Here is a 27,046-nt window from a genome sequence, read left to right as displayed (position 1 = left end):
TGTTCATTATGACATAATATATATATTCACAAAGTTTTATCGCTATATGTGCAGTAATAAAGGAGAAATTCAATATTTAATGAAAAAATATTAACTACTTCCTGTAGGTCGTGACGTTTTCTCCTGGTTTTTGCATGCCGGGATTTAAAATACAATCATTAAAAGTCTTGGTTTTTAATCATATTTTAACGTAATCATAAGCGCGCCTATGACTTATGTTTTATCTAATAACCATCCGATAATAAGAAGATAAAACGCACAGACGTTCAATTGTACATATTCATGAGATAAATTTTCTATGTTAAACGTATATATTCGAATTATTTTTGTAGACAACACAAAAAGTTATAAATTTATTTTTAATTAATGCATTTTCGGACTGATAAGGCGAACAAAGTAAAGTACAATAATCTGTAAAGGCAATATGTTGGTGTACTCTTATTGACCTTTTACTATCTCTGCTATGACTTAGTTGATACGATGTGTGTATTCACGGCTCTGTGGCAATACTCGTAGATGACTTGTTGAAAGGTAAATTGTTATTTGCACTTCGGTATTTAACCACGCCTCTAGGGCACACCTTGCCAGGTGTGACTGTCTATTCGGATCAGTGAATTATAAAACAAGGGAGCATTAAATACACACATTTAAAATATATATTCAAGTTGGTGACAAATAAAAATTGATCGCCGTGGAATTATTTAATTATACTTTGTTCTTTTATTTATTTGAATTCAAATTAGTTAATTTACAAAGGAATACACAATTTTCGGTTAAAGACGGGAAACTTAATTCATATGTCAGATTGAAATGATATACGCCTGTTGTCCTTGATTGTTGTCTATAAAAAGGAGAACTTAGAAATTAGAAATAGCTTTACCAAAGTATTTTTATTTGTCTTTATTAGGCGAAAAAATGTACGAGAACACTTAGATTTAGACTTTTAAAAGCCATGTACAGAACTGATGTATTAATTAATAAATGGAACTATCCGAGGAAGACCGTTGAGGGATTTAGGGCTGCCCTGAAGGCATGCTCTGAAAGGAAGTAGGAAAAACCAGTTGCAAATAATTTTAATTGTATATTTTTTGCGAACGTTTTAAATTTAATTTGTAAATAGCCAAGAGAAATCTTTCCGTGTTGCCCGACACTGCGTATAGTTTTCGCGCGGAACCATTTACATTCAGCACTGAATCCGGTTCCTTACCTGGAAGAAGAAGAAGAAGAAGAAGAAGAAGAAGAAGAAGAAGAAGAAGAAGAAGAAGAAGAAGAAGAAGAAGAAGAAGAAGAAGAAGAAGAAGAAGAAGAAGAAGAAGAAGAAGAAGAAGAAGAAGAAGAAGAAGAAGAAGAAGAAGAAGAAGAAGAAGAAGAAGAAGAAGAAGAAGAAGAAGAAGAAGAAGAAGAAGAAGAAGAAGAAGAAGAAGAAGAAGAAGAAGAAAACTCCACCGAAGCGGAATATAATATTTACGAATAAAGAAAAAATACTTTTGTACTTGAGAGGTTTTAAAAAATTGACAGCAAATTTAAGGTTTCTTGGAATGGAATCGAAAAATTACGAATAGATATTCTTTATCTAGTATGAAAAACGTCAACCAAATTTAATCATAATCGGGGACGTCCTTATTAAAATAGTCTTCGTCTCACAACGTATAATACTTAATTACTATTTGATCAAAGATGTTTAAATACAAAAGACAACGAATTTAATGTCATCTTTCCCTATTTTTGAATGTAATTATAAGTCTGTTCAACTTGCAAGAATACCCCTAAAGCAGACAAATATCCGACAAGCAGTTTATTCTTTAAATTTGCTGTCTTTGAATATCAAGAAAGAAAATAAATCCCGAAAATTATTTTAAACTTTAATACGCAATAGCTTTCCTAGAAAATATTCACATCCCTCGGGGATTATTAGTGTACGTCCAGTTGCATATGTCGGAACAATTGTGGTGATGACGAGTTTCTTCCTTTATTCGAGAACAATCTAATTGATATATAAATCTGTGAGTTTACTATGTTCATAACTTCAATGAACCAAAGCAAGTTATAGATCGACCTATATTTAAATCAAATTGGTCCTCTTCTTCTTCTTCTTTAGTATACAATAGTCTATCGAATTGGATGATTACATACGGTTGGCATACGTGGACTAGTCTATTTACAAAACTTTTACCCCAATTTGCACAAAATGTATTTTTCTTTCTTATGTTCAATGTATACATGTATATATTTTAAATTGCGCTATAGTTCCGTAACTTTCTATCCAGGCGTATAAACGAATCGTCGACAAGTGCGCACATTTTTTAATCAACATTTCTGGTATGATCCAATATGTCCTTTACTATTGACAACGAGTATATATTACATTTTCCAAAATTAACTCTTTTAAATCTTCAATTTTTTTTTGGTTTTTTTTTTGGTATCATTTTGTTTTTTATAAATAATATTCTTTACACAAGAAATTTTATTTATAAACAAGCGTACGAGTTAAGTAATGACTAGTATATTATATCACTTTCGGACACGCAAGACAGAGATGTATATTATACATGCACCTGATAGTTCAAAATGGAAAGTTATAAGTTTTCGGTCGTGTACACTGATCTACACTGATCAATAACTACAGAAGTGAAACGATGCATGAACTTGCAAGCCCGACAGGAAATCGCTTGAATACCTGGATGTGTCACCTTACATCCCTCACAATACCTTTGGGAGTAATACCTTTAGCCATGCAGGTGATCAGTGGAGCGAAGATCCTAATTTATTCAAAGAAAGTATATTACTTTAAAGAATTATGAACGAGTTAGATTTTCGAAAACAATTTTCACGGAACACTTATTTATGATTTGAACTTTGACTTTTTAACTAATTCCAATATTAACAGTTTGAAAATAACAGACTATTTGGTTATTAAAAAAAAATAAGAACATTTTCCGTATCAAGTTAGTTAGTCAGATAAAACAACCGTACGATTGACAAGATATCGACACGTAATTACGACTACATCGGTTACTGTAGTTTTGTTTCTTTGTGGTTTATAGACGTATCGCGACTTTATTCGGACAATATAACAAAATGGCGGAACGCAGAGAACTGATACTCAAAATTTAAAATCGATGGTGATCTCTTATCTAGCGGAATAAAACTTTAATATTTATAAATTTGAGCATTTTTATACAGACTGGACATAATATCAAATTTTGATTTTTTTGCGAAGTTTCCCTTTAACAATGTATACTCATTCAGTGAAATGGACGACACACTGAAATCCAAACTTACAAATGAACCAAAATTTAAAAAAAAACACAAGACTAAAAAGGCTAGAGATTCTAAAGTTTCTTTGTGCAGTTTCTATAAAAGTTAACATAACAAACAACAGTAATGTATAGAGTTGTTAATGACAACCATGTTAAACTATTCACCAGAAAAGAAACAATAAAATATGCATTTTGCAACATTGAAAGTAGACATGAAAAAAAAAATCATAAAATTTACTTTTTTTTAACTTTTACTTGCATTTGCAGTCAAGTATATCATGAAGCTTTTCAAAAAATTATGTAAGGCATAATTATACAATATTTGTTTTTCTTATCCAAAGAATGTATGTACTTGGGATGAAAGATATCTCCATGTTCATGTACATTTCTTATCAATAGTACCAGCTTTAGAATTTTAAGATAACTTTTCCAACACCTTTCAGGTGGCAATTTTCTCATGAACCATAAGACTAGTTCATAAATGAAATAAAATTTGTTTTTGTTTGGGTACTGTAAATTTAGAAATTATTCCAGGCATTTATCAAATAAAACAGACTCATGTATGTAATGCTAACTGGAAGAAAAACTAAGTTCATTCGTAAGTAAAATACAGATACACAGGTACAAAATTTTAACAAAATTTCCTTCTAGATACTAGCTTTTGATCATAAACAAGCTTAGTACAAATCCAAAATAGTATAAGAAAGTTATTAAAGTTTCAAAAACTTTAACCACAGAGTGAATGTAATGTTTCCCAGCAGAAATACTAAGTTCATTTATAAGTAAAATATGGAAAAAATGGAATTTTATTTTTACAAAATTTACTTCTTGATACTATCTTATGATCATAAACAAGCTTCTGACAAAGTTTGGTAGAAATCCAGCATAGTTTAAGAAAGTTATTAACATTTCAAAAACTTAAACCACAGGGTGAATGTAATGTTTCCCAGCAGAAAAAAAATAAGTCCAGTTATTAGTAAAATTTGGAAAAAATGGAATTTTATTTTTACAAAAGTTACTTCTGGATACTATCTTATGATCATAAACAAGCTTCTGTCCACGTTTGGAAGTAATCCAGTATAGTTTAAGAAAGTTATTAAAATTTCAACAAGAGTGCACACGCTGAAATGTCTCGCCTTCTATACTAATCATTGATATTATGTTGATAGTCCTAAGTATAAAGTTAAGCATTATAACAACTGTCACATAAACTTAACATTAACCAAGACAACTAAACAAAGACCAATGAACCTTGAAAATGAGGTCAAGGTCAGATGAACCATGCCAGGCAGACATGTACAGCTAACAATGCTTCTATACAACATATATAGTTGACCTATTACTAATAGTTTAAGAAAAATAGACCAAAACACAAAAACTTAACATTGTGCAATGAACCGTGAAAATGAGGTCACGGTCAAATAAAACCTGCGCGACTGACATAAAGATCATAAAATATTTCCATACACCAAATATAGTTGACCTATAGCATAGAGTATTAGATAAAAAGACCAAAACTCAAAAACTTAACATTGACCACTGAACCATGAAAATGAGGTCAAGGTCACATGACATCTGCCCGCTAGACATGTACACCTTACAATCATTCCATACAACAAATATAGTAGACCTACTGCATATAGTATGAGAAAAACAGACCAAAACACAAAAATTTAACTATAACCACTGAACCATGAAAATGAGGTCAAGGTCAGATGACACCTGCCAGTTGGACATGTACACCTTACAGTCCTTCCATACACCGAATATACTAGCCCTATTGCTTATAGTATCTGAGATATGGACTTGACCACCAAAACTTAACCTTGTTCACTGATCCATGAAATGAGGTCGAGGTCAAGTGAAAACTGTCTGACAGACATGAAGACCTTGCAAGGTACGCACATATGAAATATAGTTATCCTATTACTTATAATAAGAGAGAATTCAACATTACAAAAAATTTGAACTTTTTTTTCAAGTGGTCACTGAACCATGAAAATGAGGTCAAGGAAATTGGACATGCGACTGACGGAAACTTCGTAACATGAGGCATCTATATACAAAGTATGAAGCATCCAGGTCTTCCACCTTCTAAAATATAAAGCTTTTAAGAAGTTAGCTAACACCGCCGCCGCCGCCGCCGGATCACTATCCCTATGTCGAGCTTTCTGCAACAAAAGTTGCAGGCTCGACAAAAACTTTAACCACAGGGTGAATATTTGTGGACGCTGCTGCCACCGCCGCCGCAATGTAGGATTGCTATGTCTCGCTTTTTCGAAGAAAGTCGTAGGCTCGACAAAAATGAATTGTGATTTGTGAAGAATGGACAATAATACTAGATTAATTATTGTGATTTAAGAAAAATCTTTATATACTTGTATACATCAGATATCTGGATGCAACTTCTTATTTTTGTGATTCTTAATCAGTCTCATTATTGGCATTAATAAGAACCTCACAATTATTTCTGAATTTACTTCATAATATTTATAGATTATCGTTGATCATCTCAACGAGATTGATTTTCTCGCTTGAGCCAGGACGGCAATCGAGTTGAGATGATCAATGATAATCTGTTTATCGCTATTTTACCTATGACGACGTTGTCAATTTTATGTCAATTTCGTTAGCAACGCCACGTGCCTGCTTAGTTTCTAGCGATAATTTTCCATCTCAAGCGAGTAGAATGATATGAAAAATTATCACAAAAAAAGATCAAAGGAAAAATGCACAAAATAGCGATAAAATATAATCCCAAACAAAGTCCTTATACTTTTCAGAGACTTCATTTGTATTTGGAGATTGAAATGTTATCGTGGCAAATATAACTTTGTCTGGATTACACCGACTTTCATCTCTTACTTTTTCGAAATTGTCATAACTATATAAATATTGGTTTTCCAGAAATCTCAGAATTGGCAAAACAAATTCAGTTTCAATTTAAAATCTAGAAAAAAAAAAATTACAAAGTAAATTGTACATTGTACCAAGGGTTATTATACAAATCCTTGACTGTACTGTAATGATTTTTACTAGGTAACACTATATACATGATATATATAGATATAGATTGACTAAAAATCTCAGTAAACTACATCGTTCATTACAAAAAAAATCCTATACATGATTGAATATTTAAACATTCAATGGATTATTTTTTATTGACAGAAACATGTAATAAACTAAGAAAATCAATAAAATGAACAATTTTTCATAAACAATACAATAGATGGGACAAGATGTTTCTGTCTTCTTTATTATAAGGACAATGCTGATTACATACAAGCTGTTACTTCAATAATCTTTTCTACTCAATACCATAAGATAAACTTTTCATGTTAATTATATGTCGTATTTAATATTCTAAAACTCATTCTGTCAAGGGGGTGCTGGAAAAGGGGGGTCTTGATATGATGGGTTATAGTTTTTTGCATTTTCTAGAAGTGTGTTTTAAAAATAGATATAGGAAGATATGGTACGAGTGCCAATGAGACAACTTTCATCTAAGTAACAATTTATAAAAGTAAACCATTATAGGTCAAAGTACAAAGTTAGTTAATGAAATTTAAAGAATGAAAGAAAATCTATACCCTCTTTTTCCTTGGCTTATAATTTATCAAGAAAACTAACAAAACAAACTAATATGGCCTTATATATAAAACTTTTCTTTTAAAATTGGTACACTTTAAAAGTTTGACCAAAACTGGTGGAAGATATACTAGTATGGGCAACAATCTATACTTTAACATCAGCTTCACATGGAAATGTTACATCTCGTAAAAGCAGTACTAGTCAGCCAATAGAAACTTGTTAAAATATCATAGATATGGAAGTAACTTAACTGGATTACTTAAAGAAAAACCAGGTCACTGAAAGTAAATAATTGATCACAATAAATTCATGAACATACCCTGAAGAAATCTTTTCTTTATATTTCAATCAATTTACCAGACTATTATAAAGGTTATCAGTTCTATAAATCATATATCTTTAGAACTTTTATGTTTACCTGTTTACTGTCTATTACTGAAATGAACAAAGCAGACATTAAATATCAATAATTTGAAATAAACATTTTTTGTATCCATCACATAATCTACATTTTCCTTTATGTATACGCTACATACTAAAATAATATTTACGATAAGAAAGACAGAATTCTGTACTTATTGTCTGGCCTTTCTATTTACCTTCCATGGAGTCTTTGTACACATTTTTCTGCATCATCTGAATATTTGTATACCATGAAAGCAAATCCAGGAGGATTTCTGAAAGAAAGAAAAATCATAAATACTATTATAACAGACCTGAAAATCGCACTGGTATTCATCTACATGGTACAACTCATCATAATAATAGTCTATACTAAATATAAATTCAAAAGTTTAGAAATGTGATACCAAAATTTCATGCTCAGTAGGAATCATAAAAATTCAAAGTCTCATTAAACAGGAAGTAACTGCCAAGGTAATCTGAAAATAGCTTACCAGTACAGCTCATCATACTATAATTCCAGACTAAATGTCAAATCATTTCCTTATAAAGAAGAACAGCGATGAAAAATCAATCGTTAGTGGGTTTAAAAAGGATTAAAAGTATTCTCAAACTGAGAAAGTGACTTCTAGCTATAGGCAGATCGGCGCAGGACGTTTGCGCTTTTTCATAGGACATTTTCGCTTTTATTTTTGGACACTTGCGCTTCAAATCATAGGACATTTGCGCTTTTTACATAGGACATTTACGCTTTTGCAATATTTGGTTTTTATTACTATCCCATTTTATTTGGGCTTAGGACTGGCAGGTTTGACCTGGCAGAGTTAAAAGTTTAATTAAAGAACCTTAGTGAGCACGCTCACATACCCCACGTCCCCACATTGTCATTGGAGAAATTAAATAAGTATAAGAAAAAAAAATTGTATAAGAAAAAATATTGAATAATAATTTCCTGTCAATATACACATCTACATAGTATGTCCTTATTATCTACAAAATTCCATGAAATTCTGTTGTGTGTTTTCAGAGGAGTTGAGATGACAAACTGTTGCAGAAGTACATTGAAGCAAATAAGTTCAAAGGGGCGTAACTCCTAGAAATAAAATTGAATCGTAATTTCCCGTCGATATGCACAACTGCATAGTATGTCCTTATTATCTGAAAAGGTTTCATGAAATTCTGTTGTGTAGTTTCAGAGTAGTTGCGATGACAAACTGTTGCAGTAGTACATTGAAGTAAATAAGTTCAAAGGGGCGTAACTCCTAGAAAAAAAATTGAATCGCAATTTCCTGTCGATATGCACAACTACATAGTATGTCCTTATTGTCTGAAAAGGTTTCGTGAAATTCTGTTGTGTGGTTTGAGAGGAGTTGCGATGACAAACTGTTGCAGTAGTACATTAAAGTAAATAAGTTCAAAGGGGCGTAACTCCTAGAAAAAAAATTGAATCGCAATTTCCCGTCGATATGCACAACTACATAGTATGTCCTTATTATCTGAAAAGGTTTCGTGAAATTCTGTTGTGTGGTTTGAGAGGAGTTGCGATGACAAGAAACAGGACTGACGGACGGACGGACGGGTCAAAAACATTATACCCTCTGCAACTTCGTTGCGTGGGGTATAAAAATCATTGCATAGCACATTATATAGCACATTGATATATGTTTAAAAGTTTATATACAGCTAAAACTAATTAAAGAAAACATTCTGTTTTTGCTTGATATCTGAAGCCCAAGTACTGAAAAAAAATTGTCTCTTGTTATCTGTTCTTACTGATATTTCGCCTATATTTCAAAAAATCATGTTTCTCAATTCTGGGGTGCATGTTCATCAATATAACAAATGTTAATGTAATTCACCAACTGTTGTTAAAAGATAGCAGAATGAGTGAGTAGAACTGTTCATTGAAGTGGGCATGGAAGGATTCTGCACCATTTGTCTTAATAACAAATTTAAGTTATTCATCTACGTACTATTACTTCTCATTAAAATTACAGGTGGACGACCATAGGTAAAAAGTGCAAATGTCCGGTCAATTTAATACAGGTGAATCAAAATTTAAAACGCAAATGTCCATAGTACTTGAAGCACAAATGTCCCATCGTTTTACAGATAAAAAAGTGCAAACGTCCTGTGCCCAGGCAGATATCAAAATTGGTTTTTATTATACAGTGTATACACATATATATATATATATACAAATTCTCTGACCAGGTTTTGGACAGAAGAATGAATGAAAAGACAACCAGATAAAAGGACAAAGTGGATGCAGTATACTAAAAGTGGGGGTATAAAAAATATTGCCATCTTCAAAACTCAAATGTTTTTTTTTCCAAAATCTCTTTGACTGTTCTTAACATGCATGAAATATTTGCCACTGAAAATCTAGCAAGTAACAATGAATCATATAGTGACAAGTAGTCAGACCTATGCATTCCTCATTTTAAAATGATGTTTAAGTTTTAGAAAAATAAATTTCCATAAAACAATAGATACAGGAAGATGTGGTGTGAGTGCCATATCTTTATGTTCATGCCATTACCAAAGTACTATTTGGTCAGTAATATCCTCTGGGAATTACAGTCCCTCAGCAAATAGATCCCAAGTCCAAATAGATAGGATTTCTGTATTAGTGGTAATAAAGTTTATATCTCATTATAAGAGTTAGTGGATTCAATCCTTTTCTTTAATTTCAAATCTCAATTTTTCACTCAGCATGCACAATCAACAGGCATGTAATTATGCCATGCACTATAGCTTTGAAATTGGCAACATGACTTTAACAGAACAATGTTTAGTCGCTCACATGTATTATTCTACTTTCGACAATATTCATCAATATACGTGCAATAACACTATGATATATTGTAATATGTTTCAATTCAAACATTATTAGTACATGCTGTATTACATACAGAATATAATAATCCTTTTTAAAACCTTTCTTACAACAATTTCTGGCCTTAGGTACATGTTTTTTTAACCTTTGATACAGAGAACATATTGATTTCCAATAAAACATTTTTATTCTCAGTACATGTACTACATGCAGATCATGATCTACTCAACTTTCTTTTATATATTTGACAGAACAATTAATTTATAGACAAAACAAGAATGTGTCCCCAGTACACGGATGCCTCATCCACACTATCATTTTCTATGTTCAGTGGACAGCGAAAATGGGGTCAAATCTCTAATTTGGCATTAAAATTAGAAAGATCATATCATAAAGAACATGTGTACTAAGTTTCAAGTCGATTAGACTTCAATTATATAAAAAACTACTTCGACCAAAAACATCAACCTGATTCAGAAACGGGACAGACGGACGAACTGACAGACGAACAGACAAACAAACAGACGCACAGACCAGAAAACATAATGCCCATAAATGGGGCATAAAAAGACAGAAACTTATATCTGATTTGGGTATATTTGTTTTAACTTTGATGTTCAAAGAATGTGTCAAATTAAAGTCAGAAAGAGTACCTGTACATAATCAAAGTGATGGATATCATTTATGGAAAGATTGGAAGAGAAGTTTGGATAATTTCATATAAAGGTATGGTGGGGACAAAAGACCATAAATAAAGCACTTAGTATTGCTGAAAATTCTTCTGGTAAATGTTACCAACTACTCATATAAGACATAAGCTAAGAACTTTAAAGTGTCAACAAAAAAAATCTAAAAATGTTGTTTTGGGGCATTTTGTAAGTTAAAACATAGGTTATACATTTTGTATGACATTGAAGATTAAAAGTTGTAGAGTGCCTTTTGATCAATTTATATTTTTTCAGAACAGGGCATTGAAAATGTACTATTTCAAAGTAAACAAATTAAAAAACTTATTTTATTGAAATGCGGATTTTTTCTTGATTGCAAAAGTATATCTTCACTTCTTATAAAAATTCAAATGACTAAAAGAGACATGATTGATGGGGAATAAACTAATAAAAAAATGGTTTGTTATAATCAAAACTTTTAAAATTTTAAAACTGTTTCAAGCCAATTACTGATAAAAATAATAATAAGTGAACTAACCTAAATTGTTGATCAATTGCAGATGATTATTGGAAATTTATCAAGTAAATCATAGGCCTTACTTCAATACCTTTTATATATTCATAGTTATATTTATATTTCAATTTTTTTAAAGATCTTGTTAATCCTTAATTAATCTTTTATCTTTCAGACATAATTTACAGATTCACTTTTTGTAATGTAGATCAAAAGTAATAGGCATTAAATAAATCTATCATCCTTATATCATTTATATATGAAACATCTAATATATACATTTCATTTGTGTATTCAATTATGAGGTCAAATATTTATTGATATTTGTTTATTGGGATGTATATTGAAGCATAGATGCAATAGGGTCTGTACCCAGCAGGCACACAACGTTGAACCAACGTTGAAAATATGTTGAAATTTGGTTGTAGCGTTGATCAACGTAAAATCAACGTTGTATCAACGTCAATTCTATCAACGTTTAAATCACGTTGTTGAATCAACGTTGATTTGTGGTTAAAATGTTCAACGTTGAACTGCCAACGTTGAATCAACATTGAATTTGAGTTGATGCTTTCAATGCTTTAATTGGTTGAAAATATAACGTTGATAAACGGTTTAGTTAAGGTTGATGACTTTAAGGGTCGACCAAAATTTCAACTTCAAGATGAGATTGAACCAAATTTTGTGTATTTCCCTTTTTGCTTAAATGATGAATTTTTTATTTGCTTAATGATGTTTTTGAATATTCAATGATTACTGTTTCATATATAAATTAATCTTTAAATTGCGATAAAATTATTATAATTATTATAATTACTTGAAACGGATATCTTTTTCTGATTGGCACATGCGTAGAAGACCGACATTTTGAATTTATTTGCGCCAATTTGATTACCACATCAGTTGCTCTCAGCAGTGTAAAGTAAGTATAATATTCATTTCTTGTTTAATTTAATGATAGTTATATGATAATTTAAGATATACAATAGTGTAGCGTTTACCGTAATTATATGCATGATATGAGTATAGTGATTTAAGCAGGTCAGATATAATTTATAATTATACACACATGTGTTTGTAGTCTCGGGGAACAGCAAGGTTGATCTTAAGATATATTTGTACATTGATTGGGTGCGGCAACTTATTATGTTAAGACTTGAAAAGGGAGAGTGATTTTATAAAAATTGATTTGGTAATTTAAAGCAAAAGCGTATGGCAAAGAATTCTATCATTGCAGATACTGAGAGGGCGCGGAGTCATAATATATCATGGAACATCGGTTGAAATTGAAAAAAAAATATATTCGTCTGGCAAATAATAATATATAATTATTGAAGTTCACCTATGCGATCTCATACTAGTTCTTTTACATGTTTTATATGCTGATATAATTACAAGTCAAAGATTTACAACACATGGCATTCTTGACCTTGCAACACATTCAAAACAAACAAATTCTTTTCTCTGGGTCAGAATAGATGTCACTCACAGCATGTATTCCGAGGATTTATCAATGAAGCAATACGGCAGATAAGAAACATGTGTGACCATAACAAATTAATACACAATGATCTGTCCATTTTCAAAGTGGTCTGTATGATATTCGAGATATGATAACGTCTAAATACTATTAGATGCTTTATCAATTGACCGTATTGAATTATTACAGCACAAAAAATGTCAAGGAAATAAAACAAATATTCTTTTATTTTTAATGTCTAAACTTAATCCATATGCATTCAAATGAAAATTAAATAGTATCGAATTCATAACAGTGTGGCTATGGACATTGATTGGCGCACTTTAATATCCCATTGACTGGGACAGATTAGGTGAACGTTCGTCTATAACGCCCATTGCTCACGACGTCCTTAATATAAACATTTAAACCGTGGGGTCACCAAAGGTTCTCAACGCCTATATAAAATAATTCGAAATACTAATCAGGAATTTGTGTTTTGATTTATATTGATTAATTAAACGTCCTTTACTTGTGTTTTTGTTATGTTTCGACAATCAATTTCATAATAAAATATCGCAAAGCCATGTTCTTTCAGAAAAAAGAATGACTTACTGAATGCATGTATTGATTGATTATCTTTTTCGGATTTAACAATTGCGATTGTCGAGTTATGTAATCTTTTAACTTTTATCTGGTCTAATTTCATTTTAGAACGAATGCATAATCCACTTTCAAAAGTTGTGCAAATACGAAACATAAAGACAAAATATACTTCTGCCCTGTCTTTTTCGTACTTGAAAGTTATTGGATAGTAAGAAAGCTATTTGGATTAAACCTTGTGAAATTTGCATGCATTTTCGTTATTGTATTGGCAAAATGTATCATTTGGTGTATATAGGAAACTTAAACCGTTCTGCTATACTGCTACTATACTTGTGAAAAACACTTGGCAACAGAAACGCATTCATCTTATCTATATAAAAAAATCGACCCAATTTACATAGAAATGGACGTCTTCGTGCATTTGTGATCGCAAATAAAATATGTTCCGGACCTTATGAGTATTTGGACCATACGTGTATGGTTGGACCATATTAGTATACCCTTATGGTCATGATATATGCGTATGGTCCAAATACTCATATGGTACGGAACACATACATGATATTCTGTGCGTTGTCGGTCGTCTATTAATTTTTTTCTTTTGTTGATGGATTTGACGTCTTTCTGTGAGTGATTATTTGTTCATGACTTAAAACTTACTTGCAAATAATTTAAAAACAAGACTTGATTTATAAAAATGTCCAAACAAACCATGATTTTTTTTAAACATGATACATCACATCCATTGCAAAAGGCTAAAATTCGCCGGGTCTTTAATTTCAACTAAGTGAGTTGACTAAATTAATGTTGCGGACCATTTTCCAATTTCCATGCGGTATCCCTATTTTTTTCTCGCTCATCTTTTATGTTTGTTTTTTTTTCATCCCAAGACCTCTTGGAGCTTTCATTCTATAAAGTGTGTATTTTGCTAATGGTCGAAGGCCATACGGGGACCTATAGCTTGATAACGCCTGTTGGTCCCTGGAAAGAATGTGTCTGATTGTCTATCACACTTCATATTCTTATTTTATGCAGTTATATCTATGATAAGAATGAAAATTGAATTGTCATTGAGACAAAAACCCAACCAAAGAGCAAAAAAAAAAAGGAAAAAAAAGCCCAAGGCAACATGTAGATCTTTCGTATCAAGGGAATTGCTATAAATATATTTATTTCAGGTTAATAGTATTAGGCCATACTCAAGTTATAAAATAGATCTTGTCGTCAACTTTTGCAACCAGCTTCTATGTTTCTATAATGCACTGTTGATCTTTTTTGGGCTTCGACTTTTCCATTGGACAGACAATTTGGTTTTCGACTGTTTTAAAAAGATGCATTTTTTTTTAAAATCATACAAGTAAGGAGTCTCTGGCCTTTGGTAGTGTTGTATGTTAATTAATGTTTGTTTATTTATTTGTTTAGGAAATAAGTATGACGTACATTTTCACTGAACTAGGACACTTTTTATAATAGTTTTTCGATATCGCTCGGGCAAAAATAATCACGAATATAATGCCTACCCATGTTAAAGCTACAATAAAGTATAGTTTGCATCAAATATTTCTTGAACCTACCATTTGTTTTGTCTGTGTTGGATTTGTGAGGCATTGAAAAAAAACGGGTATAAACTACACAGTGCAGCTTCCAACAAGAATACAAGATTTATTGATTTTCAAAATGCGACCAAAATTAAAAATTTGCTCGCAGCGTAAAAAATTCAACAGTTTGATTTTCATTGAAATAAAATAATTGTTATGATTTACACACCGTTACTTTTTCCAATATAAATATTCGAACTATTTTGTTTGTTGTTTCCTTTATAAATTTACATCATTTTTAATAAGACCACGCGTCTTCGATATTTAGAAGACTATAAAAGCGATGTTCATTATCTTTCTTCTGCTGTAAGTTTAATTTAGTTATTTTGTGTCATAATTGTCATCTCGTATGTTTTAAATTTGAATAAAGAAGATTCGGGTTGTCTTATACGTCAATGATACACACAAAAAAAAACCAATAACAAATAAAATAAGGTGCAACATTCATTCTCCATGAAAAGAATACATCACATGGATGTAATTTTTGTAAGAAAAATACCAATTTCGTGAGAAGTTGTGTGTTGGACCTGAAGAACCAAGGCAAACTGACAAATATCTGAATGAACGAATCGATTTATGGTATATAAAAAAAACAAAACCCACATGGTTAGCATTGAATAAATAGAAGGCCACTCTTAAATGATCACAACGTAGAAGTTTTTGTTCTCTTAATCAATAAGATATTTTCTGAAATAACGCGGGTCCCTATTAACTTAAAAGTTTTTTTGTTTTTTTTTTATACCATGAATAAACTTTTTTTTTTATTATTATTATTTATTGATATCAGCTCTGGACATTAATATTCTTAAAAGTGAAACTGTTGTAAGTGATGGTATAACAATTATTTAAAATAAATTCCTTAAATGATTTGTGAAAAGAAAGTTTCATTTTATGTATCAAAATTTGTAACAAATGATTATTTAAATCCCCACTTGAAGGCCTCCGATAGACTGAGTGAGCATACAATCATCGCCCACGACAAACAAGTTAAAGGTAAACTTTTCAGTACAATTACTAATAAACGTTTTACTGTCGACCACACTGTTATGAATTTCGTTCTAAGACGTATCACGAAAGACTGGAATATATTGCAGTTTAAAGAAAAATGTAAACACAGGTTCAAAGATCTTCAAAGTTTAGCAAACATGCCGAAAGTATCTATTGATGAAAGATCGTGAAAAAATTAGATGTAAAGTATGACATATATTGTTTCTCGAGATGAGTGACTGTCAAGATCTTGGTGCTTGTGGTGCATTATTGTTTCTCAAGATGAGTGACTGTCAAGATCTCGGTGCTTGTGGTGCAGTATTGTATCTCAAGATGAGTGACTGTCAAGATCTCGGTGCTTGTGGTGCAGTATTGTTTCTCAAGATGAGTGACTGTCAAGATCTCGGTGCTTGTGGTGCAGTACTGTTTCTCAAGATGAGTGACTGTCAAGATCTCGGTGATTGTGGTGCAGTATTGTATCTCAAGATGAGTGACTGTCAAAATCTCAACGCTTGTGGTCCCCCTTGAGAGGGAAAAATTGGTTGATTGTATAATGAATCACTGAAGCATGACTTGAGCCCCCCTTTTTTCCCTCTATTATTAAGTCAGTGGACCCCTTATGAAAATTTCAGGATCTGCCACTGATTCCAGAATCATGTTTGATTCCCGACTGGACAAACTTCCCGTAATGCTACAATAATAATTATTGGACTTAAAGTTTTTCAACCAATTATTGAAAAAATGTAAGATCACAACAATAGATTATAGTGATCTCCGAGGAAAATTCAAATCAGAAAGTCCCCAATGAAAGGTTTTGGATGTCCAAATGTTGTAAGCGTGTTTATTTATTAGTTGAGGAGGGAATTAATAATTTGAAAATGCTGTAATTAAATAAACGTATTCTTTTTAGATGATGTCTTACCAAAAAATCCATGTCTGTAAAGTACATCTCGGGTAAAAAAGAATAAATATGAGGCATAATGCCTATGGTGTCCAAGCTTGGCCGATTGAAATAATAAGAGGTGAGTATTGAAATATACACCATTGGTTTTTTTTCACATAAAAGTGTGTGAGATTTTGGTCACAATTTCTTTTAAATTGGCCCTTTATCTTTGTCTACTAAAATCTTTAGGTTTGTTTTTATTAAAGTGATTTATTATTTACTATCTGAATTCAAGTTAAAAAAAAAACTGTCATGATAGCTATTGATAAATATTTAAAGAAATAACTGTATCATTCATATGACACTAGAGTTCTTTATTTGGGCTGCATAATGAAATTAACCCAGTTATGTAAAAGATAGTACAATATGTTTTTTTTTCTGTTGCAGATGCTGTAGTAACAAGTTTCGAATGTAAAAATTAGAGACCACAATATGGAACAACAGTACAAAATGTCTAGCAGATGGACTATTTTTTTTAAATAAAATTAAGTAATCAGATTAATTGTGTTTGTTTGACATTGTAAGAGGCATATGTGGGTAACTTGATATATAACTATTGTGTTATGTCACAAACGTATTTTGAGTGTGAACATAATAGTTATAGGTAAAGCAAGATCATGTCTATTAAGAAAAGTGAAGGCACAAAAATGTATACCAACAGAACTACAAACTACATGTACACCAACCACCAACATATAGTTGTGCGACAGTTTCATTACGCATAAAATGGCATTGATGGATATAATAAAGGGTAATAATTTCAGCTGTTGAAAAAGCTCAATTCAACCATTGTTCAACATCCTATTCCCCACATTTACCACATTAAAAGTTTACCTGGGCACACATCCAACCTATTTTCAACATACACTGATCACAGTTCAACAAACATTCGACCTGATTTCAACATACACTGACCACAGAACAACCAACATTCAACCCGATTTCAACATACACTGACCACAGAACAACCAATATTCGACCTGATTTCAACATACACATACCACAGAACAACCAACATTCGACCTGATTTCAACATACACTTACCACAGAACAACCAACATTCGACCTGATTTCAACATACAACAACCACAATTCAACCACCAATCGACTTGTTTTCAACAAACCTCGACCAAATTTAAACCAAAATTCAACCTATTTTCAACGTTGAAATCTGACGTTGAAACAACGTTATGTTTTCAACGTCATATCAATTTTCAATCCAACACTACTTTTCAACATGAATTCAACGTTGAAATCTGACGTTTATTCAATGTTGATTCAACGTTGTTGTGTCTGCTGGGTATAATTATGCAAGACTGAGGTTGATAAGTAATGTGGTCAATTTGATTGACAGTTTATGACAGTTTAGGAGGTGGGGCATTGTAATTAGAGGTCCACCTTGTCCCTGAATGGTTGATGATAATGACAGTTGTCAATCATCTAGTATTGTATCAATACTCAATTACCTAATCAATATGTTTTTAAAAAATCCTTTCCATCAAACACCTTAATGACATACATTCTTGAATGAACTGCTCCAAAAATATACCTATTTTTTACAGTTTATATGTATATTATGTGCACATACATGAGAACTATAGGGAACTATATTTCAGTGTGAATACATTTAGTAATAGTAGCTAACCTGTCGTGCTGTTAGGGAGGCCAGTGTCTAAGGAAAGATTAAGAACAAGTTCCAATCTTTCCAAAAATTAGTGTACAAGTACATTTTATATATTGCTGTGGGTATTTAACAAAAAGTCAAATCCTTTTCTCTTCTTGAATTTTTTTGGACAACATTAGATGATAAGTGTTTAAATTGTCCATCTGTAATAGTTGTCTGAATTACTTTTCAGAAAAATTCAATTTTATGAACAATAAAATTTGTCTTATTACTTTTCGAATACAAGCCTCCACAGAACAATTCTTAAAAGTCTTACTCCCTTATTTGACTTACTTATTATCTTAGAACAGCAGTAATATTTGTAAAGTTTTTGAAATAAAAGATAAGAGTTACAACTCTTAATTAAGAACATAAAAACCAAGAAAATATTACTGGTGTATGTTTGAGTGGGAGCATTATCCTGAATTCCTGGAAACATATTCTGAATCATTAATTCTCTAAAACATACATGTAAGCATTCTTTTTTCATCCTGTTTTCCAGACAATCATATTTTTTTTCAGATTTATTTAGTTATAATCCTGAATTCTTTGACAGGGGTTGTATAAAATGTCTAATTAAGTACATTTTTAGAGAAGCATATTATGAACTGTGCAGTTAGTCAGACTCTTTTCAAACATTAAAGAATGTAATTATTATGACAATTTAATTTTTAATGTTAGTTATTACAAATTCATACCAAAAAAAAAACTTTCATCTTTGAGTACATACATTGATCAGTGGAACCCATGCTGACTAGGTGAAGGAGTTAGCTGATGTCAGGACTTATTGACTTCAAATACATGTTTATTTTCCTTGGGTTTTTTTAATTATTCATAACTTTTAGTTTCTCATCCTGAAGAAATTGATTTCTAGAATTTAATATGAAAATAAAAATAAATTTACATCAAAGATAACTCACATAGAAAAATAGACTCATGGGTGCATTTCTATAAATCTCAGTGGTGTTTCAGTATTGCTGCAGTTTTGCAAAAATTAGCCAATGAAAAATAAACATGTAATACCAATACTTTTCCTGAAGCAGGAAGAAAAAAACGTATAGTTTAATTATTCAATTTGAAACTATCCTATCTGGATTTTCTTGACTTCGATATTTTAAAAATTGTCTTATCACCAGACAAACTAAAATGTGGCATTTATCAGTATACTCATATATTTGTTATACATAGGCTTACCTTGCAACCCAAACATCCAAAATTGGTCCAAACTTTTCTAGCTCTCGCTCTAGTTCGTACTTGCCGACACGACTCCCAAGATCCCCAACAAATACCCTGTACCCTCCTCGGCTTGAATCAAAAATTGCCATTTTGTTGCTTTATCAAATTGTAGATCTATAATCTAATAGCTTGTAAACCTGTGGGCCGGTGGGTTTGTTCATTGATAACAGACTGGTACCTGCTTTAAACTGTCACATAAGAGGACAATGAGGTGATCTAGTCTCGATAACCCAGACGCATATTTAAATATAGCGTCTGGGGTGATTAACCGGACTGGTCAGATATTTATAGGGGGCGTAACAAATAATTAAATATAGAACATATCTATAAATAGCACTTCCGTTATCCCCATTATATTTGAAAACAATTAATACAAACGGTAAACAGTGTATCGTTACATGTATAAAAATTATGTGATTATTAAAACTGACATTTTGTAGTTGACCCTATTTTGCCCAACTTGCAGATGGGCAAACTTAAAAGAACGATCAAAAACTGTAATTAGCGGTGATCTTTTTTCCTGAATTTTTTTGACACATGTAAAAAAAGTATTTAAGAATTAAGACTGACAGGATTTTCTTTCGTGGGAAAAATTTGGTTGATTATATAGGGAAACAATGTAGCACGACTGTAGAGTGCCCTTCAAGTTCTGGATCAGCCACTGTTTGTGTATTAGGGATACCTAGTCCAAATAATTATGCCGTTTTAGTACGGCTTTTTGATAAAAAAAATTGGACGCCTTCCTCTACTAGGGGACACCACGCTCCGCTGTGCGCTAAGAGAGCCCAGGGATTTGTAGAGGTGGACCGTTGTACATAAAGCCATACAATACATGTAAACCCTAATTTTCTGGTCAGTTATAGTTTCTCCGACATGTATCCCGAACGGCCTATAATCTAGGACCTCATCTTTATATTTATTGTCTTTTTTTCCGTCCTGAACATTACCATTATTTACTACAAGACGATACCCAATTAGCATCCCAAAATCAATCTATTTGTATATTATAACACACCACGTACAATATTCTCTTATCTTCATACTATAAAATGCCATTTTTCTATATTTTTGTATTATAGCATACACTCTCTATTCTATGAAATATTTGCCACTTGACGTTAAGCAACAAACAGTCGGTATATTGATCTATATTGTATCCCCATTAGACTTACTATTAGTCTGTATTCTTTTTTTTCCATTTTTTCTTTGTTTTGTCTCGTTATTCTTATTTCTTTAAATTCTTGTTATAATTTATGCTTTCCTTTTTATATAATCTTTCAGATATCTTAGTGAATCACTTACCTTACTCGAAAAGCACACATCAATTTACGTGTATGGAAAGAAAAAAAACTCATACAAATACTTAGATTTCAATGTAGAAAATTCTCCATAACAACTGGCATATCAGGGAGATCATACAATGAGCCAACTCATTGTATATTTACAAAATTAACTGATCTTAAAATTGCAAACGACAGAATAGTCTGAATGTTTCACAATAATCTGTATTGCCTAATAATATAATCCTTTTGGGAAGAAAACATTTAGGGACCAATTTTCACACAATACCACTTTGCCAGTCTTCGTGTCCATGAAGAAATTCATAAGTTAAACAGTCATTCATGAAACCCAATACTCTTTGAATACATGTTTGAATCAATGGAATGGGATTTATCCCATTCTGCATGATAACTTGTAAAAAAACAACAACTGAAAAGTGTATTATCCTACTACAAACTATTATGCTGAGTTCACACGTAATACAAATTCGATTCCAATATCCATCATGTACTAATAGGCAGCTTCACAAAATTTCTCATGTACATGTGAACCTTTATATAAAATAAGGAGATTGGTATGATTGCTGATGAGGCAACAACCTAGCAGAGTTGAAATGACATGGATGTTCGCAAATATAATCACTGCTCGGCCTTCAATATTAAGAAAACTCCATACCATATAAATAACTGAGAAGGGCCAGATATGTAAATGAGATACAATTCAAACGAGAAAACTTAACTATTTTATATGATTTTTAATTTGTTTAATTCTCTGACATATCTGACAACAATGTGATTCTTGATTTTTGTTTTATTTACTTAATAAATGTATGTGTACCTTTTTCGCTTTATGGTTGCTGTCAGAATAATGTTTATACTGTGATTATAATGATTGCAGCCTGCTTCAGTAATTAAAAACATATATTTGAATCTTTTTTTTTTATAAAATTGGAGCTGTTTATGATACAATGAAAATTCAAGTATTATAGATTTTTTTTAATTATTCACATTTTACACATAATATCTCTGTCCAGAAATCTTCATTGGTTTGTCTACAAAAGAAAGTAAATGTTAAAATCATATTAATTTTTGGTCACCAGCATAGCATATATGAAAAACAAAATGTTTGGAAAAAATATCATATATAAATATACATTTAAAAAATGTCTTGGTGCAAGCTGAATCCCGCTACGGCATGCGAGATTATCTCGTTGTGTTGATGACACAACCCATTGGTGGCATTGGGTTGTTTCCTGTTCTTTTGTCGGGTTGATGTCTCTTTGACACATTCCCTGTTTGTATTCTCTATCAAAATCATGCATGAATTTTTATCATTATTGAAGGCAATACAGTTGCCTATAATTGCTCACATCCACCTCGTTTGAATTTGGGGTGGATAACTGTCTCCTTGGTATTCATACCGCATCTTCTTATTTGTATAAAATTGACCTTTTGGTACTTTTATTCTCAATTTTTGTTTTAGTCTACAGTATGACCTCTTAATCATGTTGATGTCTACTTTTGGTAATGTATGTCATTGGGACAGGTTCACCAGTTGTTGCCTCATTGACACCTTCTTTCATTGATGCTGGATCTATTGTTTTGCATAAAATCGAATTTTCAGTGTTTTCCTCATGCCATGGTTTTATTTCAAGGTTTAGAAAGCCAATTGGTATATATTCACCGACAACATTGCATGTATTCTTTAATGATTTTTTTTTTAGTGTGGAAAAAATGCCTTTTAAAAGAGCAAAAAAAGTATTGTCCAGTTGACCTGTCCAGACTTTGTTAACTAACAGTATATTTAAATTACTTTTTATAACAACGTGTCCCACTTCTTATCTGTTTGTATAAGCTAAATGCATTTGTTTAAAAAAAAAATCGAGCATAAATCGTTTTAACCGTTTTGTATGTTCAAATTGGCATCTTCTAAATATACTTTGTTTGGTTTTCTTCTGCTAATGGTTTTGGATTGCGTTCCCTCCTTTAAATGTGTACAACATTGCGCATCCTTCCTCCCCCCCTTTTTTTTACACATATCAAAATGCGAACTCCATTATACACTACAGACAGATACAACAAACTTATCCTGGATGAAGTTCATATTTCATAGCACTTTTCAATAGAGTATTTATAAAGTTAAAGATACTACAAATCAACCACAAAATGTATTTATAACGACTGTTCGAGTGGTCCCAGTCAATACAAAACATGCCATTTATTGTATATAATTATTAACTAGCTTGCGTAGCACGGACATGCATTTCAGGTTGTATTAAAATTTATGTAACAGTTTTTGTTGTTATATCATCTTACCAAAGTTTGATGTGCTGTTATTTTCCTTCGCGGTGATGGAAGCCATGCTGTCTGGTGTTTTCCACGACTTGTATGTCGTCACAAAAAATATAAATAGCTTTAAACAACAATCGCTACACTCGGGCTTTTCAATAGTATTATCGTAATCTAATTTCTTCCGAAGTCAATAACCAACTTCTTGGTTATTCGTCTTGGACATTATCTTTAAATACAAGCTAAAAAATCCGATACTATTCCGAATGTCATAAATTACCATTTTTATATCACTTGTCATCCAGACGCTCTACTATAAAAAATAAAGCGGCTGGATGATCGAGACTATGAGGTGATCACGCTTTGAACAGGGAACCTATTATTATTGGGCATGCCTATATCCGTCTTCCGGGTGGATAAATCAAATTGAAAATTTGTCGGTTACTGTCTTTCTTCGAATAAATATTAATTTGATATAAACTTACTGACATTATTTGTATAAATGTCAAGCCGTTGTGGAATTTTAATCTCTTTTCATTGATATTTTAAAAAATCATTTATTTTTTAATAAATATATCATCATGGATATATTATATAGATTCCCCGCCGGGGCACATATAAACTCAGTGAATTATGTAACTGTAAAGTTCCATCAATCAAAACGTTGCTTAATCGGCCGCCAGTATTATTTGATCGAGACTGTACAATGATAGTTGGTCATACAAAAGAGTCCCTAACATGGATTTTTTTGTATTCCATGGACATTGTCTATCTACAAATCTGCATGTCTTAATTTCTCAGACTAGACGATATTGGAATTATTAGTCCGATCACCGAAGTTAAGGGCATACGATACAGTTTTGAACCTGTATTTACAAGTTGATGAAAATTTGCATATAGGCTATTTTTTACCTCATTAAATCAAATATGTAATAAAAAATATACCTTCATGTGCTACTTTTTGAGTAAAATGAGCTCGAAATTTTGTATATTTGCTCAAAATTCAGATTTGTGTCCGTATTTTCTTTTTCGAAAGAAAGACATAACTTTTTTGTTTTTAAAGATAAACACAAAATGGTTTTTGTTAAATAATCGGTAATTTCTGTATTTTATAAGTATCATTAAAAATTATGCAATTTTTATTCCGAAATAACTATATTTATCAAACGTTCATGAATAGAGGAAAAAACGTCATTTTTTGCTGCATGTTTATCAAAATTTAAAAAAATGCGCTATTTACAGTTTTATAAAATTTGGGTCACATAATCTCCTTGCAAAATGAAACAAATTGCTGTTTTAAAAAATAGGGGTCCATGCACTCGTTTTCAAATTAAATCAGTTTGAATGATAAAAATCAGTCGAAAAATGCATCTTTTCCCGATATGTCAGAGTTTGACGTCGCGAAAATAACATTTTACGTTAGCAACGTCATTACCTTCCCTGTAACTGTATCGTATGCCCCTTGCATGGACCCCTACTTTTTAAAACAGCAATTTGTTTCATTTTGCAAAGAGATTATGTGAACCAAATTTTATAAAACTGTAAATAGCGCAGTTTTTTAATTTTGATAAACATGCAGCAAAAAATGACGTTTTTTCCTCTATTCATGAACATTTGATAAATATAGAGTTATTTCGGAATAAAATTGCATAATTTTTAATGATACTTATAAAATACAGAAATTACCGATTATTTAACAAAAAACAATTTGTGTTTATCTTTTAAAACAAAAAAGTTATGTCTTTCTTTCGAAAAAGAAAATACGGACACAAATCTGAATTTTGAGCAAATATACAAAATTTCGAGCTCATTTTACTCAAAAAGTAGCACATGAAGGTATATTTTTTATTACATATTTGATTCAATAAGGTAAAAAATAGCCTATATGCAAATTTTCATCAACTTGTAAATACAGGTTCAAAACTGTATCGTATGCCCTTAAGCAACGTCGAGCACGGTTAGTACTTGGATGGGTGACCGCCTGGGAATACCGGGTGTTGTAGACATTTCTTTTACCTTTCCGTTTGTGATATTTTTTATCAAACTGCTAATATTTTATCCTTTTCGTAATATGTGCACTTTGGCATGTCAATTAGCATTGTCCATTGGTGCCTCTTGCAGTTGTGTCACTTTAAAAAGTACTGACTCCTCTGCATCAGACACGAGGATGACATACCAGTTATGTGCAACTTCTTACAATATTTTACCATATCATTAGTGTCCTGATACACAGTTTAATATGCACCCACCATGCCCTTGGTGCCTCCTGCAGTTCAGCTAGATATATTCAGCCTACACAGTATTCTTTTTTGTTACTTTCTAGAGGTGTGCCTGAGACGAAGGTTTTATGAATACTCATATACATGCTATATATATATATATATATATGTAGGTAATTGCCAGCCTTGTGGGGATAAGCGCTGCAAATGTTGCAACCAATTGCAGCATTCATCAACATTTCACAGTAAGACCACAGAAAAGACATACAAGATCTTCTGCAATGTCAACTGCAAAAGCTCAAACGTGATTTACGTTCTTGAGTGTCCTAGATGTGGTCTCCAATATGTTGGTGAATCTATGCAGCCATTTCACAAACGCCTTAATGGCCACAGGAGTGACCTCACAAAAAAACCGTATATTCCGGTCAGCCAACACTTCAGGTTACCAGATCACAATCTGAAAGATTTTGATCACATGAAGATCCTTGTGATCGAACAGGATTGTACATGGCAAAATAGGCAAAGAGAGAATCGGGAGAAGTTTTGGTTAAAAACACTGGGTGTCCTCCATCCAGACGGAGACGTTGCGCACGATATTGGTGTCACTTTGGAAATATGGGTTCGAAGGCGGGTTATTCAAATTCAGGCTCTTATCCTATACAACATATATCCATGTTATGCATATCATTCGAAAGGAAAAAAGCCATAGAAATCAATAAAATAGATGATTTTGTGCTTTGTTTATTTTTTAATGAAAAACTTTGCTCATTTCGATGCCTATAACGTCATTTTAAGGGTGTCCCGCTGTTACAATTTTGTTTTATGTGCGTCTTTGAAAGCCCAGTGTGGATTCACTAGTGAGTAGAATGGTTTAAAATTTTACAACTGTATTGTATACATTTAACGTTAAATGAATTAATAGACGTTTTTAACGGTAAGAGAAGGAAGATCGTCAGAAGAGTTTAAATAAAAAAGAGAAAAAATGTCCCAATTAGCTGCTCAACCCGTAAAAAAACTTTCTGTCTTCACTTTCATAAGACAAAACGGACGAAAATGGATTTTTATAATATCAGAAAAATTATACATGTCCTGAAGAAGCTATCTGAAGTCATCATTATGTAACTGCTGTCTTATTTTAAAAACATCGTCGTATTTCCCGTGTCCAATAAAATGTCCTAATGGACAAAATAGCACAAAGAATAATTCAGAGGCTTTTTATCAAACGAAATTATACTATATCTCAAAATTTTAACACCTGTTATCTGATATGAATGGAAAATACATTTAATTTCCTTTAAAATGATATGATATGTACATTTGTTTGAGTTGCAGCTAGAAAATCCGAAACGATCTAAGATGTCCAATGACATGTCCCCGTAACCGTAATTTGACGTTCGCGTTATAAGACGTTAAACTGTATATATATATACGACTTTTCTTGCATATTTGGCATAACATAATTTCATGAAATGGTCTGATCTATATAAAA

General features: G+C 31.7%; 1 protein-coding gene and 2 long non-coding RNA genes across 4 annotated transcripts in view; 1 reads left to right on the top strand and 2 right to left on the bottom strand.

Annotated features, from left to right (window-relative positions):
* LOC143045451 (uncharacterized) overlaps positions 1–19,945 on the bottom strand; it is a 37,257-nt gene extending 17,312 nt beyond the window's left edge. The window contains exons 1-2 of one of the 2 annotated variants that reach the window (XR_012968955.1): positions 19,728–19,945; positions 7,454–7,531 (exon numbers count right to left, since the gene is read on the bottom strand). Coding sequence is in view for 1 of the 2 variants with exons in the window: in XM_076217960.1 (XP_076074075.1) it covers positions 7,454–7,531; positions 19,728–19,858 (209 nt within the window). In the remaining variant the exon portion in view is untranslated. The remainder of the gene's footprint in view (positions 1–7,453; positions 7,532–19,727) is intronic. The other variant, XM_076217960.1, reaches the window with a different exon arrangement.
* LOC143046996 (uncharacterized) lies at positions 11,656–17,372 on the top strand. The gene is made up of 3 exons (XR_012969354.1): positions 11,656–12,199; positions 16,838–16,949; positions 17,258–17,372. It is a non-coding gene; the product is annotated as an uncharacterized LOC143046996 (long non-coding RNA).
* A 2,112-nt stretch (positions 19,946–22,057) lies between the features above and the next one.
* Positions 22,058–23,632, bottom strand: LOC143046995 (uncharacterized). Its single transcript, XR_012969353.1, has 2 exons — positions 23,366–23,632; positions 22,058–22,101 (listed from the first exon to the last, which is right to left on the bottom strand). It is a non-coding gene; the product is annotated as an uncharacterized LOC143046995 (long non-coding RNA).
* Between the last annotated feature and the right edge of the window lie 3,414 nt (positions 23,633–27,046).

Source organism: Mytilus galloprovincialis, chromosome 9, assembly GCF_965363235.1.
Source record: "Mytilus galloprovincialis chromosome 9, xbMytGall1.hap1.1, whole genome shotgun sequence".
Classification (NCBI taxonomy): domain Eukaryota; kingdom Metazoa; phylum Mollusca; class Bivalvia; order Mytilida; family Mytilidae; genus Mytilus; species Mytilus galloprovincialis.
This window is presented reverse-complemented; position numbering and strand designations above follow the sequence as displayed.